Source organism: Marmota monax, unplaced genomic scaffold (assembly GCF_021218885.2).
Source record: "Marmota monax isolate L192 unplaced genomic scaffold, Marmota_monax_Labrador192_F-V1.1 WCK01_AAM20220418_F8-fsc00234, whole genome shotgun sequence".
NCBI classification, from domain to species: Eukaryota; Metazoa; Chordata; class Mammalia; order Rodentia; family Sciuridae; genus Marmota; species Marmota monax.
The window spans coordinates 1,544,331-1,564,636 of NW_026692493.1; the positions used below are offsets into that span (position 1 = coordinate 1,544,331).

The 20,306-nt window shown below is 60.3% G+C and overlaps 1 protein-coding gene and 1 long non-coding RNA gene across 3 annotated transcripts; one reads left to right on the forward strand and one right to left on the reverse strand.

Annotated features, from left to right (window-relative positions):
- Positions 1–1,191: 1,191 nt before the first annotated feature.
- Positions 1,192–4,144, forward strand: Pim3 (Pim-3 proto-oncogene, serine/threonine kinase). The gene is made up of 6 exons (XM_046443532.2): positions 1,192–1,378; positions 1,460–1,569; positions 1,652–1,702; positions 1,795–2,164; positions 2,792–2,968; positions 3,044–4,144. The coding sequence occupies exons 1-6, from the start codon at positions 1,294–1,296 to the stop codon at positions 3,229–3,231; spliced, it is 981 nt and encodes a 326-aa protein (XP_046299488.1). The 5' UTR covers positions 1,192–1,293; the 3' UTR covers positions 3,232–4,144.
- A 9,886-nt stretch (positions 4,145–14,030) lies between these two features.
- On the reverse strand, positions 14,031–19,359 carry LOC124092133 (uncharacterized). Of its 2 annotated transcripts, XR_006851529.2 has the most exons (4): positions 19,147–19,359; positions 18,137–18,241; positions 16,837–16,936; positions 14,031–15,995 (listed from the first exon to the last, which is right to left on the reverse strand). It is a non-coding gene; the product is annotated as an uncharacterized LOC124092133 (long non-coding RNA). The 2 variants fall into 2 exon arrangements; XR_009226721.1 differs by lacking the exon at positions 16,837–16,936 and having other exon boundaries at positions 14,031–15,291.
- Between the last annotated feature and the right edge of the window lie 947 nt (positions 19,360–20,306).

The window sequence follows — 20,306 nt, forward strand, 5'->3', positions numbered from 1 at the left end:
CTTGGGGCCAGGGGAGCTGGCAGATGGCCACTCACACCCAGAGTCCTGAGTTGCTCCTAGGTCAGTGACTTTGGACTGGACAGAGAGCAGCCACCTGTAGGATTATATCAACACTGGAGAGTCTGGGGTCTGGACAAGAAACAGAAAAGGGAATGGGTAGGCTCAGGTCCCTACCAGGATCATGTGGACCAGGGCCCGATCACAGCCACCGCTGCAGGCGGGGAGGACCCCCTGGTCAAGGAGAACAGCCGCCAGGGCGATGCCAAGAAGATGAGGGGCAAAATGAGAGCCCTCCAGGCACAGGTTGGCAGGGCCAAGGAGGGCGGGCATGTTCTGGAGGGCCTGGGACCATGGTCGTGAGGTCTGAAACAGGGAGAAGAGGTGGCGCCCCCGGCAAGGCGGGGACTGGGTCGCCGCGGAGCGGCAGCAGAGGGGTTCTCCCCATACCGGGTAAAACGTGAACTGGGGGGCGCAAGGCGCCAGTGACGTACACGCACAGTGTAAGTTACACAAGGCCTCGGGGTACCGCGGGGGTTCTTCGAGGACTTCTCTTATCAGCGGGGCCCGGTACCCACTGCCCTGCACGCTCTCGGGACACCCAAGCGGGGCCCAGCTGGGGGGGGGGGGGGGAGAAACGCGTGTCTCGTCGGCCAGGCGGGTGACCTTCCTCTGTGCCGCCTGTAGGCGGAGCCGGAAAGCCCCGCCCCCCGCCGCCACTGGCTGGGGTCCCGGTGTCCTTTCAAAACCCCAGTTCTCATTGGCTCCCGCGGCCCCTCCCGAGGTGCGCGGCCACCGCCCGCGCGCGAGCTGCGCGTGCGCGGAGTGAGCGAGCGCGCGGCAGGGAGCCGCTGCACGCCGTGCGCCTCCGCGACGCCACTAAGGAAAGCTAGTCCCGTCAGGTCGCCGCGTCCCGCCCGTTGCGCGGCCCTGGTCTACCGGGCAGGCGACGCCCGGCTGCCCCGGCGTCACGCCGGCAGGTTCCGGGCTGCAGCGCCGCGCGGGCCGCGAGCGGAAGGGGGCGGGGCCTCGGCCGGTCCCGCCCCCGCGGAGGGATACGCGCCGCCGCGGCCCAAAACCCCGGGGCGAAGCGGCCGGGGCGTGTGAGCCGCTCGGCCTGCTGCGCGTCTACGCGGTCTCCGCGCGGCCCGCCTCGCCCAGCGCCGGCCTCGGGCCCCCCAGGGCCGGTGTGCGGCGCGCCCGCCCGATCCGCCAGGCTGCTGCGGCCCGGGAGGCCGCCCTCCCGCGTCCGCGCCGGCCCGGCGAGAGGCGACGCAGAGCGCGAGGCCGCCCGCGATGCTGCTCTCCAAGTTCGGCTCCCTGGCGCACCTCTGCGGGCCCGGTGGCGTGGACCACCTCCCAGTGAAGATCCTACAACCAGGTACGCGCGCGGGCGCCGGGGCCGGGGCGGGGGCAGGGGGCGCGCCCTAGCCCGCACCAACCCGCCCGCGCCTCCCCACAGCCAAGGCGGACAAGGAGAGCTTCGAGAAGGTGTACCAGGTGGGCGCCGTGCTGGGCAGCGGTGGCTTCGGCACGGTCTACGCGGGCAGTCGCATTGCCGACGGACTCCCAGTGAGTAGGCTGCCGGGCGGACCTGGGTTCTCCCGCGCCGCGATTCCGCTGCCGGTACTGACCGCTCACGTCCCCTTTGCAGGTGGCCGTGAAGCACGTGGTGAAGGAGCGAGTGACGGAGTGGGGCAGCCTCGTAAGTCCGCGGGCGCGGGACGGATGGACAGGCGGGCGCGGGGCGGGTGCCGCCGCGCCTGGGCTTTGTGCGCTGACCGCCTTGTCCCCCAGGGCGGTGCGGCCGTGCCCCTGGAGGTGGTGCTGCTGCGCAAGGTGGGCGCGGCGGGCGGCGCGCGGGGCGTCATCCGCCTGTTGGACTGGTTCGAGCGGCCCGACGGCTTCTTGCTGGTGCTGGAGCGGCCCGAGCCGGCACAGGACCTCTTCGACTTCATCACGGAGCGCGGTGCCCTAGACGAGCCGCTGGCGCGCCGCTTCTTCGCGCAGGTGCTGGCCGCCGTGCGCCACTGCCACGGCTGCGGGGTGGTGCACCGCGATATAAAGGACGAAAACCTGCTGGTGGACCTGCGCTCGGGCGAGCTCAAGCTCATCGACTTTGGCTCAGGCGCGCTGCTCAAGGACACGGTCTACACCGACTTTGACGGTGAGCGTCGCGGCGGCCGCGTTCCGGCAGAAGCCGGCGACTGTTGAGCGGCCGCGCGCCGCACCGGATTTGCGGGGGTGGGGGCGGGGGAGCGCCTGGGCTGTCCCCTCAGCCGCGTTGGGGCGCTGGGATCTCTTTATTAGGGAACTGGGGTGACAGCCTGGGAACCCCACGGTGCGCGCATGACGCAGGGCGCAGTCTGGTGTTCGACACTGCCTCCCCCCTCCCGGAGCCTGGGCGGCGCTCGAGGGACTCCCTGCGTGCGTGCGTGCAGAGCGCGGGGGCGCCGCGGCAGAAATCCCCGCATTGCGGAGCGCGGGGAAGCCCGGGCTCCCCGCCTCCTGGCCCTCCCCTCGCCCGCAGGCGTAGTGGGCTGGGGCGGGACCTAGCCGGGAGGCCTCTCCCCTCGCATCTGTGTGTTGTGAAACTGGAGCTCTGGCTCACGTGACGCGCTCCTCCGCAGTCGGGCCAGCTGGGGGCGTGCTGGCCCTTCCCCGCCGGTCCCTCCGCGGTGGGTAGGCCCACCCGGGTGTTTCCAGCCTGATGACACGCAGGATTTTGAGGCCAGGCTAGGACTCATTAGCGGGAGCACCCGTCGTGTGGGCCTGACCCTGTTTGTCCTCTCAGGCACCCGGGTGTACAGCCCCCCAGAGTGGATCCGCTACCACCGCTACCACGGGCGCTCTGCTACCGTGTGGTCCCTTGGTGTGCTGCTCTACGATATGGTGTGCGGTGATATCCCCTTTGAGCAGGACGAGGAGATCCTCCGTGGCCGCCTGTTCTTCCGGAGGAGGGTCTCCCCAGGTGTGTAGCTGTGCATCTTGCTGCGGGGAGGGGCTGGGAGTTGAGCCCCTCCTGATGCTGTCCTCTCCCCCACAGAGTGCCAGCAGCTCATTGGGTGGTGTCTATCCCTGCGGCCCTCCGAGAGGCCCTCGCTGGACCAGATTGCTGCCCACCCCTGGATGCTGGGGGGAGAGGAGGGTGCCCCTGAGAACTGTGACCTGCAGCTTTGTTCCCTGGACACGGACGATGGGGCCAGCACCACATCCAGCAGCGAGAGCTTATGAGGAGGAGCCTGGACTTCCTGCTGGGGGGCTGGGCTGAGCCAACCTCCCGGAATACTGACTTCTCTTCTGCCTGGGCTGCCTCCCGGTGACCTTTGCCCTTGGCGCCGGGCCTGTTTCCTTTGCTTTGAGTGCCTTTTTGAACGCTGCTCCCTGGGACTGGGTTTTCTCGAGCTCTTCTGTCCAAAGATGGCTCGGGGCCAAGCAAGGTCTCACCTGCCCTGGGTGGATACTTGAACCAGAGACTTCTCCCACCCTACTGCCCCGTTGGGGGGGGGGCGGTCTTTCCATCTGATGGTGTCTGATCTGGAGAGCCCACCTCCTGGTCTCCAGTCTCATGGTGTTCATCTGGGCATGTCCCTGCACAAGCAATGCAACGTCGGGCCTCTGCTGCCCACTGCCCCACCGAGCTGTGTCCCCGCGTGCCAATGTCAGTTATTTATGGTGTGACCCGCGGGGGGTGCCCCTGCCCGCCGGGCTATTTATTCTTTAATTTATTTGTTGAGGTTACTTCCTCTCAGCAGTCCTCCAAGCCCCTGGGATGGCCAGGGACGGGCAGGTTGGGGAGGCTGTGTGGTCCCTGACCCTGGTTCTATTCCTGCACCTGGAGTTGGTCCCCAGACCCACCGTGTCTGTAGCAGGAGGAACTTGTACAGTGGCTAACTTAAGGGGAGTGGGTGATTCTGCCACCTTGGGCACTCTGCCCTGGGGGTGGGTTTTAAATTATTGACCTTGTACAGTCTGCTTGCTGGCTCTGAAGGCTGGGGGTGGGGGGCCAGAGTCTCAAGCCCTTAATTTATTTTAGCAGCCGTGTTTCTGTGACCCCGGTGTGAGAAGGCATCGGGAAAGTGTGAGATGTCTGGAGATCATATTTTTTATACAGGTATTTCAATTAAAAACTTTTTTTTGTACATAACGGATCGGATGCCCTGTGTTGATGCGGCTGGGTGTTTGGTGGAGGGTGGAGCTACTGCCTCTTCCTAGTGTCCCCGCCCTCAGGCCAGGGGTCCTGCATGTGGTGCTGGCCCTGGGTGTCATCCCATTGTCTGCACCAGCCTGCTGGGGGCAGGTTGGTCCAACAGGGGTAGTGAGAGGACAGTGCTGCTGTCAGCCTGAAGGCCATGCCTGGGAATGGCCTCTGACCTCTAGGAGGCCCAGCTGGGTGAGAGATGGAGATGGTCACTCAGGTGTGGAGAAGGAGAGGTGTGTGCTACCTTGTGTCTGGGACTAGTGGGAGTTTGTGGGAGGGATGGGAGGTGTCAGAGGCAAGTGCTGGTGTGTGCAGACGACAGGCCTGGGGTCATGAGGTCAGAGTGCTGACAGAGGCAGCCCGCAGTGGTTGGGCACTGGGCTGACAGGTGTGGGGAGGGGACCAGTGGGAGCCACGTCCAGGTGTCGAATGGGCCAGGTATGGTATGTCTTGTGGGTAGATGTGGTCTAGGCCCATGGCCTTGTGTCCCCTGCCTAGGGGACCTGTGTGGTCACTAACTAGCATCCAGTGCTGGGACTTCAGAATGAGGTCACTGTGACCCCCAGAGAGCCCTGCCTGCCACCTGCCAAGGAACCATGGAGGGCAGTGGGAAGCAGCCTGGGGCTGCAGCAGAGGTGGGGGTTTGGCCCATGAAGTGGGAGAAACCACCTTTCCTTTGTCCAGCAGGCAGGGAGGGGCTGGTGGGAGGGGCGCCTGGCCTCACCTGGGAGCGTGGTGTCTGGTCAGCCTCTCCTGAGAGACCACGGTGGAGGCTGGGCACTCCCAGATCAGCCCAGGCAAGGGAAGGGGCAGGGAGTAGTGGCTCGCTCCACAGCCTGGACCTGGTCAGCCCTCCCTGAGCCTGCTGGGGAGCAGAGGTTCTGAAGTTAACGCCCCCTCCTGCACACACCAGAAGTGGGGTCTTCAGACAGCACCACCCTAGGGTGGGGCTCGGTGGAGCACTCAAGGGTTTCCCGGTGTAAATGCCCCTGGTGGGGACAGTTCCACAGCCACCCTGGTGACGGTGACCCTTTGGTCACCATGGGCCAGGTCTCTCCACTTGTTAGCTGAGGGTGCCCTGCTATCCATCTACCCACCTACTTCCCCTCCCCTTCATCTCTGCGCATCCATGCATCTGTCCAGCCATCTGACCACTGGATAGTCCTCAGGGAGCTCCCCTGTGCTGGTCCTGGCGGAAGATCTTGGCTGTGATGGTGGGAGTGTTGTGGGGGCCCAGCAGGGCAGCGGGAGCATGGCGGCATTTTGGAGGCTGACCCGTGTCCAGGACAAAATGCTCATGGAGGATGGTGCTGGTCGGCACGCTCAGCACAGAGGTCAGGTGAGCAGAGCCTGCGGGGGCTTCCCACAGCGGCCCTGTGCCACGGGTGTCCTGATGGATGTGCTGGGGGCAGTGTCCTAGCACTCCACAAGTTGGGTGGGGGGCAGAGTCATGGGCAGCACGGAGCTTGCCATAGGCCACTGCCCAGCAGGGGCTTCCCAGTCTATGCAGGAATGTGCCAAGCCTGGGCAGCCCCAGAGTGGAAGGCCAAGCCACCTCAGTGGTCCAGCCTGTGTGGGACCCTCTGGGATGAGAGGAAGAAGGACGTCAGCTCTGCTGGCCCACCTCCCCACCCCCACCCGCAGTCCTGTCTCATTCTGATCACGGGGCCTGGGGTGCTGCTGTCTGCCCACTCCTTGGCCTGGACACCATGGGTGTCAGTAGCTCCACCAGGCAGGGACTCCCAGGTTGTCCTAGGGGACACCCAGGCCCAGAGAGTCAGGAACCTGTGTTTGCCAAACTGTGGTAGCCCCCCCATGCTCCCGAGTGGGGGCAGTGCCAGTACCCTGGGTGGCAAGGGTGTGGGTGCAGGCCCCTGGATCCTGGCCGCCCAGCCCAGGGGTGGCATGCTGAGGAGCCTGTGGCACCGCCAGGCCCTCCTCACCCTTCCACTGTGGCTGTTTGCTGGGCTGGGCACCACTGCTGGCCAAAGGCACCCCACTGAGTCCCAAGTCCTGGGGCTGTCCTTCTTGGGGGTGCCAGGAATTCACAGTGTCGGCTTTCTGTCGCTGACACAGATGTGAGGTTCACTGGAGAGGAGGAAAGGTTTGTCCTGGGCGTCGTGTCGGAGGTGTGGTGCCTGACTGGTGCTCAGCCCACAGCTCTGGGCCGCTCTGGGCCGGTGGTGGTGTGGCATGTCACACAGGGAGCACGTCACGCGGGGAGCACGCAGCCCTTGTGCTTCATGGAGGCAGAGGCTGGAAGTAGGGCCGGGGTGGGCCACGGAGCCTGGGTGTCATGGCCAGGAGGGGCCACGGAGCCTGGGAGGCAGGGCCAGGAGGGGCCAGGAGAGGCTGTGGAGGCTGGGAGGCAGGGCCAGTGGAGGCTGGGAGGCAGGGAGGCAGGGCCAGGAGGGGCCAGTCTCAAGACCCCCTTCAGGCATGCCCATGGCCAGGTGTCCTCAGCGGGCCCTGCTCCTGCAGCTTCGCCCAGTCCAGGGGTGTGGAGGCTGGACCTTCCAGGGTCCCTGTGGCCCCCGCAGAGGCAGCCCACAGAACACACCCTGGCAGGGCTGCTGCTGCTTCTGCCTCCAGGGCCACTTGAAGGGCAGAGTGTTGGTTCACCCCTGCTCCCAGGTCCTGGGTGTGGAGTCTTCAAGCCCCTTCCCCAGAGCCTCCCCTGGGCTCTGTCAGGCTGTAGGTGTCCCATGCTGGGGTGGACTTGAGCCTCTCCTGCCCCAGGCCCTGAGGTCTGGCCACTCCCTGGAGAGAAGGCCCAGCAGAGCCCGATTCAGTTTCTCCAGGCTCCTGGGTGGGGGCTGGCTGGGGGTGTTCAGCCCCTTCTTCACTGGCTGAGTAGTCTCCAGGACAGCACTGCCCTTGGCCACCCAGGCCCAGGTGATGGTATGTGGACCCCTGTCTTGCTCCCACCTGCAGGGCGTGCAGCAGGCTGGCCGGTGCCTGTCAGATCTGGGTGCCCAGCCTCCTCCCACTCAGTGCAGGAGGCCAGGCGGGGGGCAAGGGTCCTGCTGACTCTGCAGGTCCTGGGTGTGTGGGGGACGCCTGCTGCTGGGGGCAGGACCTGCTGGACTCATCCTGACTCTCCAGCCTGTGGTCAGGGTCTCGCAGAGTGACTCCTCAGACCCAGGGCTTCTTGGGGCCAGGATGGTCTGTTAGAAACCCACACCTCCCTGAGGCCAGCACTGTTGTCCCCAGAGTGAGGACCGTCCATCTGCAGGCTGCTCTGGTTCCTCCCCTGCTGCCTCTCCCACCCCCAGGAGAGACTGCCAGGCCTGAGCTCCCCTCTGCCCGGGCCCACACGCTGTCCTCGCTCAGGCCTGACCAGGTGGCCCTCATCATCCTCTGCTAGCCTGGGCCCCCATCGCCACACGTCTTCATGTCTTTAGTCAATTTTGCTGACTTAGCACATAAACGTCTCCTGCAGAACCACTGGTCAAGCTCTGGGAACCCTCTGGGCCCTGATGGCAGGGGTGTGGTGTCCCGTGTGTTCACAGGCTGTCCCACGGGGTTGTCTTGCTCACAGCCAAGCCCCAAGCAGGTCACAGGATGAGCCAAGGCTGACATGGCCCCGGTCTGCCCTGTGTCCTTGAGGTAGTAAGGCCACCATCCGTGTCTGCCTCTCCTGGCCTGCTCACCCACTGGGCCAGAGGCCAGCTCGGCTTCCCAAAGAGGGGGGCTGGGACATGGACTTCTGTCTCCAAAACTGGCCGCCCGCAGCTGCCAGGGCCTCTGTTTCTCTCCTCTGAGGCAGCTCCAGAAACGAGAGCTAAGGCTTGGCAGGGCTCTGGCGCTGAGGCTGCACGGGAGGGAAGTGATCCCTAAGGCCCCAGGGGCCACCCACAATCTGGGCACCCAGACCCCCATGGGCCCAGGTGCCCTGAGCAAGACCAGGGCACACCTGGTCACACAGGACTTCCTGGTCGGCTGGGCAGCTCTCTGGGCAGGCCAGGCACTCACCCATTTGATCCTCAGTCCAGGCTTGAGCCCCAGCTGGGGTGGCCCACAGGCCTAAGTGTTTCAGTGTGAGGACACTTGGTACCACACACGGCCTCCGTGAGGGCAGTGTTCAGGAGCTGCTGGGCCTGAGACCTGGGGCCAGTATCAGGGAGTGTCAGCAGACCTGGCCCCTGCCCACAGGTAGATAAAAGCCTGGCGGTCCCTGTTCATCCCTGGCCCCTGGCCAAGGCTTGGGTGTAGGCCCAGGCAATCCTGGGCCTCGGATTCCTCCGTGGGCCTTTCCTCTGCAGAGGCCTCTGGACCTTGCAGGCAGCCGTAGGGACATCCAGGATTCTTTACCTAACTGAGCCCCACTCCTTGCCCTTCCTGGGTTCTGACAGGTCACTGCCCTCCCCTGGCCTGGCACTGCAGGAAACCCCTCCCAGAGGGCCATACCCCAGCTTTCAACCAAGGTGGGGGCAGGGTTGCCCCGGGATGAGCAATAAGGGACCTCCCTTGGGGGTGGGTCACCTCGACCAGAGGTTGAATCGGCCAGTGGGGGAAACCGCTCAGGAGACCGGGCACTGGCCAAGGTGTAAGCAGCTATACAGGCTCAGACCCACCCCTGGAGCCCAGGGCCCCTCCACCAGGATGAGTGTGGTGAAAGGGCTCAGGAAGGAAGCTGCTGCCCACCCTCCTCTGGGAGGTCACTCAGCCCTGCCTGGCCTGAGCTGCCTGCTGGTCTTTCATTGATACAGGTGGTATCAGAGAGAAGCCCCAGGCCCTGGGGCCCAGTGGATGATGGGGGCCATGACAGGCTTCTGGCCTGCAGCCCTCCCTGTGGCTGCCTGCAGAGGTGGGGTCCACAGGGTGGTGTAGATTGAGGGTCCGGCCCACAGGTGGCCCTCTTGGGCTGTGCCTGCCCGAGACAGAAGCCGTTGTTACTTCGTTGTGTCCCTGGGGCTCCTCACAAAGACCACTGTGCCCAGTGGCTCCATGCTCTGGCCAGCACGGCAACCAGGGGACCAGAGAGGGACGAAGTACTGGTACCCAAGGTCTCAGGTTAGACCCAGCCCAGCTGAGGCCCCCAGGAGCCTCACCAGGCCTGGCTGGAGGACCAGAGGGTGCCCTTGTCAGGCAACAGGGCCACTCTGGTGGGCAGGTGCTCTGGATCTGAGGAGTGGCCAGGCCACGTTGTGGCTTTCTTCATACCCAGTTTCAGGGATCCGGGGCCCTGGGTATGAAGGAGCTGGGGAAAAGGACCTGTGTGCCTGGCCCTCCTGCCCAGGGCTGCTGGCTGGGCTCCCTCACCACAGACAGAACGGTCACAGGCACGTGACCTAGACCACCAAGGTCTGCCTGGGTGGGACTGTTCAGAACTTCCCTAGGACAGTGTCCTGGGCCCCCTAGGTCCCACCTCTGTGGAGCTGCCTAGAGGGCATCCAGGGTACTGCAGAGTTGGGGTTGGCTCCCGGAGGTCTGGGGTGCTGGCTGCCGAGGCAGGAGGGCAGAGGATGGGCCAGGCGAATGTGGAAGGCGGTGGTGTGGGGGTGCTGACCCCCAGGCTCCCCTGTGGAGTGTCCAGGTCAAGCTCTTCAGCGCAGGCAGGAGGAGGGCCGAGTGGTCAGAGTCCAACCCAGGGAGGAGGTTTGCCTGAGATGCTTGGGAGGGCAGGAGGTCAGTCTGACCCAAGCAAGGCTGGAGGCTGGACAGATGGGAAAGACCTTGCCCCACAGACGCAGGCCCACGTGGAGCCCCTCCTTCTGAAGCACCAGCAGTGAGCATGGGCGCAGCCTGCAGCAGCCTGGGCGTGCTGACCGGTCCTGGGGAGTCGAACAAAGCTTGGGGTGGGACTAAGGACCAGGGCTGTGGTCCCCTGGTCTCTCAGCTCCCTCCCCCACCCCCAGCCTTGGGGACAGTCTGTTCCTACCACGAGGTTAGCCGGGCCCGGCCTCAAGGCACCTGACCCCTATGCCCCATTCCCAGCTGGCCAGATTAGCTGTGGGCACCCTGGGCCAGCAGCGGGGAGCAAGGGGGCTGGGGAGGAGGTGTGCAGCAGGCCTGCTTAGAGAGGGATTGTGCCTTTGCCCAGGTCACCCAGCGACCCCTGCCGGCACAGTGGGCTGGACCACAGGGTGTGGACAGGGACCAGCTTCCCATGCTAGGCCCAGTCCCGGGTGGGCAGCTGAGGGTGGGCAGCTCCCTGACCATGGGACGCCAGCTGCTCTCTGTCTCTGGCCTTCATTCTCTCACACAGTCCCCTCAGGGGTGAAAGCACAAGACACCACCCTTGGCTCAGTGGGGTTTGTCCAGTATCAGAAGGCAAGCCCCGAGCCCACCTGGCATGCAGCAGCCTGTGCCTGAGGGTGGTGAGGTGCACCCTTCTTAGGCCGGCCACACTGCAGTGGTCTCACCTCGGGAACAACCGAGCAGGGTGCAGGGACCCGGCCTTGGGTCTGCGGCAGTATGGGAGACCAGGCCGGCCCAGCCGCCTCGTGCCCACATCCTAGAAGGAGCCCAGGCCCATGGATGCTGGCCCCTGATAGCCTGCCCAGACCCGGCAGAGTCCACTGGCCGCAGTGCCCCCTGCAGGCCACAGGTACAGGCACTCGTGCTGTCACAGCTGCCTTCCTGCAGGCCCCCAGCAGTGTGCCCCAGCCGGTGCCAGGTGCAGGCACCACTCCAGCCCAGATGGGCACAGGCTTACCCCACACAGGTGGGTCCTGCCCAGACCCAGGCTCCTGCCCTGCACGAGGCCCCCTGGCCCTTGCTCCCTAGTCCCCCGCAGGACTGGGAGGTCCCAAGAGATGGGGCCACCCTCAGGGACACTCTTCCCAGTGCCCATGGGGATAAACTACCATTTGAGTGTGTGTGGCAAGTGTGTGTATGTCATGTGTATGTGTGTTTATGGCACGTGGTATGTGTGTACATGTGTGTGTATGTCACGTGGTGTATGTGTTTATGGCACATGGGGTATGTGTATGTGTGTGTATGTCACGTGGTATGTGTGTTTATGGCACGTGGGGTATGTGTACGTGTGTATATGTCACGTGTATGTGTGTTTGTCACGTGGTGTGTATGTATGTGTGTGTATGTCACGTGGTGTGTGTACATATGTGTATGTCACGTGTATGTGTGTTTGTCACGTGGTGTGTGTATGTGTGTGTATGTCACATGGTGTGTGTTTATGGCATGTGGTGTGTGTGTACATGTGTGTGTATGTCACGTGTATGTATGTTCATGGCACGTGGTGTTTGTGTACATGTGTGTGTATGTCACGTGGCGTGTGTGTTTATGTGTGTTTATGGCACGTGGTGTGTGTGTACATGAGTATGTATGTCACGTGGTGTGTGTGTTTATGGCACGTGGTGTGTGTGTATATGTGTGTGTATGTCACGTGGTGTGTGTGTTTATGGCACGTGGTGTGTGTGTACATGAGTGTGTATGTCACGTGGTGTGTGTGTACATGAGTATGTATGTCACGTGGTGTGTGTGTTTATGGCACGTGGTGTGTGTGTACATGAGTGTGTATGTCACGTGGTGTGTGTGTTTATGGCACGTGGTGTGTGTGTACATGTGTGTGTATGTCACGTGGTGTGTGTGTTTATGGCACGTGGTGTGTGTGTACATGAGTGTGTATGTCACGTGGTGTGTGTGTTTATGGCACGTGGTGTGTGTGTATATGTGTGTGTATGTCACGTGGTGTGTGTGTTTATGGCACGTGGTGTGTGTGTATATGTGTGTATGTCACATGGTGTGTGTGTTTATGTCACGTGGTGTGTGTGTACATGAGTGTGTATGTCACGTGGTGTGTGTGTTTATGGCACGTGGTGTGTGTGTACATGAGTGTGTATGTCACGTGGTGTGTGTGTTTATGGCACGTGGTGTGTGTGTACATGTGTGTGTATGTCACGTGGTGTGTGTGTTTATGGCATGTGGTGTGTGTGTACATGAGTGTGTATGTCACGTGGTGTGTGTGTTTATGGCACGTGGTGTGTGTGTACATGTGTGTGTATGTCACGTGGTGTGTGTGTACATGAGTATGTATGTCACGTGGTGTGTGTGTTTATGGCACGTGGTGTGTGTGTATATGTGTGTATGTCACGTGGTGTGTGTGTTTATGGCATGTGGTGTGTGTGTACATGTGTGTGTATGTCACTTGTATGTGTGTTTATGGCACGTGGTGTGTGTGTGTGTGCTCACGTGCTCCTTGTGTGTTGGGTAAATGCTGGGTGGTGACAGGACGGGACCCACTCCTCTGGAGGTCAGTGACGGCCTCCTGGAGGCAGGCCCTGGGGGGTCCTGAGGCCAGGCTTGGAGTGGACCTCAGGCCCAGACTTCAGGGTCCTGGTGGCAGCCGCAACAGTGGACCAGGGGGCACTGGGCTCTGCCAGGCTGCAGGGTGGACGGCAGCTCCAGGACAGGAGCTGGCTGGGTGGGACAGCCTTCTTCCAGTGCAGAGGCAGGAGAGTCCCTAAGACCTGAGGAAAGTCCTCTTGGACCAACCCTGACTCACTGCAGGCATATCTCAGAGAGTCAAAGGGAGAGCTCCTAAAGTCCGGGAAAGGGATTTTAAAGCACTTGACTGAGGTGTGATTGACATACATCCAGCCCGCCCACTGTGAGCAGCCTCAGCCGTCCACCCACACTTGAGGGAATTCAGTGAATTTGCTGAGTTGTGCAACCATCACCACCAGCCAGCTTTAGAACATTTTCGTCACCTGAAGGTATCCTGGTGCCTGGTACCCGCCACTTCCAGCCTCTGCCTCAACGGACCCGCCTTCCCTGACAGCTCAGTGGTGTCTGGCTGCTGCTGGGCATGCTCACTGTGAGTCCATTGGTGCTCAGCTGTGTCCACCGAGCTGCCCGCACTTGGATACGCCATGTTTGCCTGTCCACTCGGGTCCCGTCCTGTCACCACCCAGCATTTACCCAACACACAAGGAGCACGTGAGCGCGCACACACACACACACACACACACACACACACACCACATGCCAGTGCACGGGTCCTCTGTGTGTTCCTGCATTTGGGCTGTGGTCATTCAGGCCCAGGGCATGGTGGACACGCTGTCATTTCTCTTGGGTAGAGGAAGGAATCGGGTCCTTCGGAAGCTGCTGCACATTCCCCTGGTGAGGGGAGTGCCGCTGCCTCCACATCCCGCCAGCACTGGTGGCCTCCCAGGAGGCCCTTTTGGGGTGTGAAGTGAGCCCTCCGGCTTCCACTTGGATACTCCTAGTAGCCAATGGTGTCACCACCTTTTATCTGTCAAAACCTTTCCTATCTTCTCTGTTGAAATGTCTAATGTAACGTCTTGCCTGTATTTTTACTATTTTTTAAAATCATGTTTATCTATTTTATTTACATGCTAGGAAACACTCTGCCCCTGAGCTGCAACTCCAGTCCTTTTTGTTATGATTATCTTGAGACAGGGCCCAAGTTTCCCAGGCTGGTCTTGAACTTGGGATCCTCCTGCTTCACCCTCCTGAGTAATGGGGATTACAGGTGTGTGTCACTGCACCCAGCTCGTTTTTAATTGGGTAAAATATATATAACATTTTACCAGGCGCAGTGGCACACGCCCAGAGGCTTGGGAGGCTGAGGCAGGAAGATTGCAAGTTCAAAGCCAGCCTCAGCAAAAGTGAGGCGCTAAGCAACTCAGTGAGACCCTGTCTCTAAGTAAAATACAAAATAGGGCTGAGGATGGGGCTCAGTGGTTGAGTGCCCCTGAGTTCAATCCCCAGTATCAAAAAAAAAAAAAAGTGTGTGTGTGTATATATAGTTTTAAAACTTACCATTTAAGCATTTTTAACTATTTGTTTTGTTGCTGAAAGTTCAGTCCTTGTCCCCGATGCCAATCCAATGAGGAGGACACAGTTTTGAGAAAAAGGAAAAGAAGGTTTATTGCTTTGTCAGCAAAGGGGAAACACAGCGGACCCTGTCCCACAGATCGGCAGGAACAGGGGCGTTCAGAGGCGACTCCAAGGCCACACTCCACCTGTCTCTGTGGGAGCTGAAATTCACTTGTTAACGTGGGAGACAGTCATTTCTGAGACCTTCTGGGCCATCCCCAGAGTCTGGAGGATGTCCTGCCTATGGAGGGTGTGTGCTCAGGGACAGGAGTCTGCGTGGATGGGAAGAAAGGTGACCTGTTTCCCTGAGCTCAGGGAGGGGCAGGGAGAGAGGAGGAGAGAGAAACCTGTCCCTTTAAAATCTGAGCTGCAGTGGCAGAGCAGCCAGGGCGGTGCCCGGTGCCCGTGTCCCCGAGTGTGAAGTGCGAGTCCGTTGTCACAGCGGCAATCTGCAAATGTTTTCTCCCAAACGTCACTTCCTTAATGAAGTCATGGAGCATGGAACTGTCAGTGTGATGGGTTCAGTCCCTCTCCTTCATGGACCCTGCCTTGGTGTCTGTCCAGGGGACTGTCTGGCACAGTCGTGGAGATCCCCCTTTCCTTTGAGTTCAGGGTTCCATGTCTTCAAGGTTCATTTGGGCTCATTTTTGTGATAGGCATGAAGCGAGGGTCTCCACTATCTCTGACACATGGTACCTGGTCACATTGTGTCATTGTGGGACAGACAGCCCTTTTCCCCATGGGAATCCTTGGCAGCGTCGTTAAGTTAACTGACCAGTCCAGATGGGCCTACCTGGGCTCCATGGATCTGGACGTTGATCGCTCACTTTATTACTATAGTTTTGTAGCAAGTTTTCAAATTCAAAATTGTTAGTCCTCCAACTTCATTCCTTTTTGAAATTGTTTGGCTATTGTGAATCCTTGCGCTTTTTATATAAATTTTATGATCAGATTGATGATTTTTTCCATACCCACACACAAAAAGATCCTGTTCACATTGTGATGGGCATGGGGGCGCACGGCCTTCGAACAGTAGTGAGCTGCTGATCCTTGGAAGTCCCATGTCCAGAGCTCTTCAGCACCGCACACTGGGAATGCTGTGGGACGCCACTGTGCCAGACTGTTTTATTAAGCCCATTTCAGGCATATTTTTATCTTTGAGACTGTTGTGAATAGGATCGTTTTCTCCAGTTGCTGACGTGTGTCACTCTGGGTGTGGCAACCTCCCAAAGGGCTCTTCCCCTCTCCCTTCTCCTGCCGTTTGGTCACAAATACAGAAGTGGTAACTGGAAAGTACCAGAAAGTCACAGAGAAAAAGAAGCGTGAGGAGGACATCCCAAGAACTCTGACTTTTGAACTCCTGAGTTCATCCCTAATCTGCAGGTGTGTGGATCTGAGCCCCTCTTCAAGGTGGTGCACAGGTCGGCTAGCCCGGGACCTACAGCAGAGCCCTGGGAACTGAGCCAACACAGGGACCATATCCTACAGGAGATTAACATGAAACATCAACCTCAAATTTCCCAGGATAGAAATCAAAACCACTGGACAGATGAGGAGGGTGAAAATCCCAGCCACAGATGGCAGCACTGCAGAGCCTCGCAAAGGTGATTTGTTCATCAAGGACTCCAGAGAGCTCTTTAGAGATGCTTGAACCAGCAACTGCAAACAGTCCTGACATAAACACCGGCTCAGCAAAGAAACAAGATGCATCAGGTAATGGAAAGCTCTGTCCTTGTCCCCGATGCCAATCCAATGAGGACATGGATTTGAGAAAAAGGCAAAAGAAGTTTTATTGCTCTTCTAGCAAAGGAGAAGCACAGGGGCTCCTGTCTCAGAGCTGTGATCCTGCCCATTGGGGGTGAGAGGTGGTTGAAGAGGTGATTTAAAGGCTACACTCCAGGTGTCCCATGCTGTTCTCTGTCCAGAGTTGCAATGGGAGACACTCTTAGTGTCATCCTGGGGGTCTGAATTGCTTCATATCAGTGTGGACCTGTGCTCAAGGACAGATAACTCAGTTTAGAGTGGAAAGAAAGGTAATCCTGTCCTCTACCCCGCCCCAGATTAGTGAGGGGAGAGATCAGGGAGGGGAAGGGCATGAGGAAGAGAAAGAAACTCGTCTGTTCTAGAATCAAGCCACAGTGGCAGGGCAGCAGGACTGTATTCAAAACATGACGTGGAGACGGGGCTGGGGCTCAGCAGTAGAGCGCTCCCTAGCATGTGCCGGGCCCTGGGTTCGACCCTCAGCACCACATAAAAGTAAATAAATAAAATAAAGGTATTGTGTCTAAATATAACTAAAAATATATACACATAAAGTGGACCACTCTTGAAAAGGAGAACCAAAGCACAATCTTAGAACTGAAAAATGTAATTACTAAAAGAAAAAAGAACCTCACTGGTCAGATTCAATAGCAGAATGGACAGAAGAGAGGAGAAATTAATCTGAACAATGGAAAAATAATTTAAGAAAATGAACAGAACTGGCACAGTGGTGGCCCTGATACCCACGTCCCTGGAGCCCTAGGAGTGGCGTGTCAGACTGAAAAAATATATGGTAAAATTCTAGCTAAAAATTCACCGAGCTTAGTGCACGACATAAACCTGCAGATTCTAGGAGCAGAGAATTTCACTCCAAGGTAGGTTACTTTATAGCCAGATTCTGAAAACCAAAGACAACAAGAGAAAACTTAAAAACAAAAATGATGTGTTCCCTACAGAAGAGCAGTGGTCCCCAGGGTGGGGCACACTGAAGGAGGGAAGGAGGACAGGGAGAAAGCACTCAGAGAATGAATTGTCAGTGCAGACTTTTTGCCCCAGCAAGTTGCCCTGACCTTGATCTGGCCTGGACAGAAATCTACAGCCAGCGCAGCTCACAGCTCGCAGCCTCCTGGTGAAAGCGCAACAGGGTCAAGGTGGGGATGACCCCTGCACCTGCAGAGGAAGAGAAAACTGTCCCTGATTACTATGTAGAAGATCCCAAGGAGTCTCTTAGAAAACGGAGGAAGCCTGGGGTGTGGGGCGGTATGCACACCTGTAATCCCAGCAGCTGGGAGGCTGAGACACAAGGATCAAAGCCAGCCTCAGCAACTCAGCCTCAGCAACTCCCTGAGAGTCTGTCTCCAAACAAAATACAAAATCGGGCTGGGATGTGGCTCAGTGTTGAGTGTCCCTGAGTTCAATCCCCGGTACCAAACACAACAACAACAACAACAACACTAATACACAAACAAACAACAAAGGAGCTCCCAGGATGGGTTCAGCCAGGTAGACGGGGACCTGGAAACCAAGGTTTAAAAGGTCACCATTTGTAACCTCTCCCAAAGTGCCTGGGCCAGCTTCTGACAAGCACAAGTTCTGTCAGGGGGAGACTAAAAAACCCTCTTGAAACAAACAACAAACAAAATACCAGAAAGGCAAAGCCTTCCACCAATGGACCTGAAGGCTCAGCACAGGCAGTCGTCTTCCCAAAGTGCTCCACAGATCTAACAGAAAAACCAGTCAAGATTCCAGCTGGATCTTTCGGGTAGTTGAGGAGAAGCTCATGCTAAGTGAAGTGAGCCAATCCCCAAAACCAAAGGCTGAAAGTTCTCTCTGATATGTTCATGCTGATCCATAATGGGGATGGGGGGACATGGGAGGGATGGAGGAACTCTAGGTACAGCCCAGGCGGCCAGGGCTGTGGTGGCACAGCACGCACCGGCGGAAATCGACAGCCAAGGCCGCCAACCACATGGCCCAGAAAGCAGCCTCTTCATCTCTGAGAAGGCGGACCAGTGGTTCAGTGAAGGGCTTCTCTGCCGGGCACAGCAACAGGTGCCACTCACAGACCCTGCTGGGGTATCTGGGAAGACCCGGGTGAACTGGGGAGGGACACTAGGTCCCTATACACCTCGGTGACCTCCACAGGAGCAGGTGCTAGCTCCACTTCTCCAGAGGTGGGGGTCAGGTGACCCTGGGGCATAGAGCTGTCCACACTATCCCAGTGGGAGCCTCCCTTTGGTTCTTGTTGGCAGAGGCCCGAGGCCCTGGGTCACCCAGGTAATGGTCACACTGGACCTGCACCATCCAGCTCATGGAAGACTCTCTAGGGAAGAGAAAGGAGGGACCGAATCACCTGAGCTCAAAGTTTACCTGAGCACGTGGCTGAGTGTGGACGTCTGGGGCCATCTCTCCTCATGAGGGAAGCCTTCCATGGGCCAGGGCCTAGGGGACATCAACCACTCTTGTCCTGGGAACCTGTGACAAGAGCATGTCCTTAAAGACACTCTCCGCCAGGCAAGCAAAGCAGAGGAAGGGGAAAGGCTTGACCCTTGAGTCCCCTGGCTCTGCCCCCTCCCTTATCCCTGCCCAGGGAGGCTCCAGGGAAACGTCCACTGCCTCCCACCCCTCCAAGAGCCCTAAGCCAGGCGCAGGCCCGCGCGCCCCTCCTAAGCGCACGCCTAGCGGGTCGCAGGTCGCGGGGCCGCCCCGCAGCTGCCTGTCCTTGCCCCCACCAGTGCCCTCAGTCTAGCACAGATGGGGAAACCGCGACGCTTCCCGCCCAGCCTCGAGGCCAGGCAGAAACCAGACCTCGAAATGCAGGAGGGAGGTGGGCCTGGGGATCGAGCCTGTCCCCGGCCGGCCCGGGGCGCAGGCTCCCCACGCACTGGATTTCGCTGGAAGGCAGGTGGCGCCCCCCTTGCCCCCAGCTGGGGTTGGTTTAACCTGCGCATCTCGGAACCAAAATGGCTTGGAGATGGCTCTGGGTTCCGCGGGGGATCAGGGCTGAGGCCTCTCCCAAGGGCTCGCCGCGGATGCCCCACCCCACGCCTGGCCTCTGGTGTCGCGCAGGAGCCAGCTCCCCGACTCCCCTCCCCACAGTACGTCTCTCACACCCCTGGCCAGTCTCCACCTTCCCCATCCCACCTCTGCCCCACGCCCGTCCAGCCCACCTGCACCTGGGTCCGCTTCCCATCCTCCCCGCACGCCCGCCCCGTCCTACTACCCGGCTCTCCACCCTGGAAAGCCACGTCTGTCCCCAAGTCTCCTGCTGTACACCGCAGTCCACGGCCACGTGAACCCCCCCGTCTGCGTGTGTCCTGTCCCTCCTGTTCTTGTGGGACCCACGAAACGGCTCGCTGTGCCGTGCTCGGGCGGGCGACCTGCCGCGGAGCCGTCCGGCCCGTGGGAATGAGGAGGGAGGGCTTCGGCCCCGTGGTTCCAGGTGGCTCCCAGGCCCCGCGAGCCAGGCGAGGGCCGGCCCGAACTCGGCGGGGCCAGGAGTAGTTCCAAGTCGCTTTAAAGCAGAGCGGAACCCTAACTGGAAGCTGGGACCGGCGTCTCCCGGGCGTTCTGCGCAGCAGGAGGCCGACCCCTCTCCGCACCCCCCGAACGCGCGGCCCCTGGGGTGGGCGGGGACGGGGGACGCCTGGCGCGCAGGCGTGCGGCTCCGCGGTGGCGCGGGTGGCCGCGCGCTGGAGGACGCGGGTGGCACGGCTGGAGGGAGCCGGCGGGGACGCCCCCTGGCCACCGCCTCTGCCGTTCCTCCCGGACCCTGCGCACGGCCTGGCCTGCCACCACCCGCCGGCGCCGCTGGCCCCGGAGCCACCTGCCGCCGCCCGCGCCGCTCGCGGCTGCCAGACCCCAGCCCTGGACGCCCGCCGGGTCTCCGCCTTCGCCGCTCTCCACCGCCCCAGGGAGACTCGCCCCCAGGCTCCCCCTGGCAGGGCTCCTGCCCGGGCGCGCCCTGGCCCCTGCTCCTGGGCGCAATCCGCACGGGGACACGGTCCAGCCGCCCTGGAAGGATCTGTATGCCTGTCCACGCCTACATAACTATCCACGTCTGTCACCCACACGGCGGTCTCTGCCTACCGACCCACCTGTCCATCACCTAGCCTCCTGCCCTCCTGGGCCCTTGCCGCCCCCCCTCCAGGGCTGGCCACGCCGGCCCGCAGTCCATCCTGCGGTCCAGACGGCTCGCACCTCCACCGCGGCTGCAGAGGCTTCAGGTCTGCTCCCCCTGCTTCTGCCCCTTGCCCTGTCCTCCTGGGAAGCTGGGGTTCCTAGAGGTAAAAGCCCCTCTTTACCGGGAGAAGAGGCCGCCTCCGCTCTCCCCTCGGTGACCTGCCTCTCCCAGATCCGCGAAGGCACGTTGCTGGGCAGGCGGCTCTTCCTGCGAGTTGTAGGGAACAAATCTAAAAAGGAGCCTTCCCTGCTGCCAGCCTGGGGGACCCCCAACACACCCCTTCTCAGAGCATCTCCTGTAGAAACTCTGTAGATCGTTTCTGTCACCTAAGAGGCGTGCCATCCCAGCCTCCCCCGG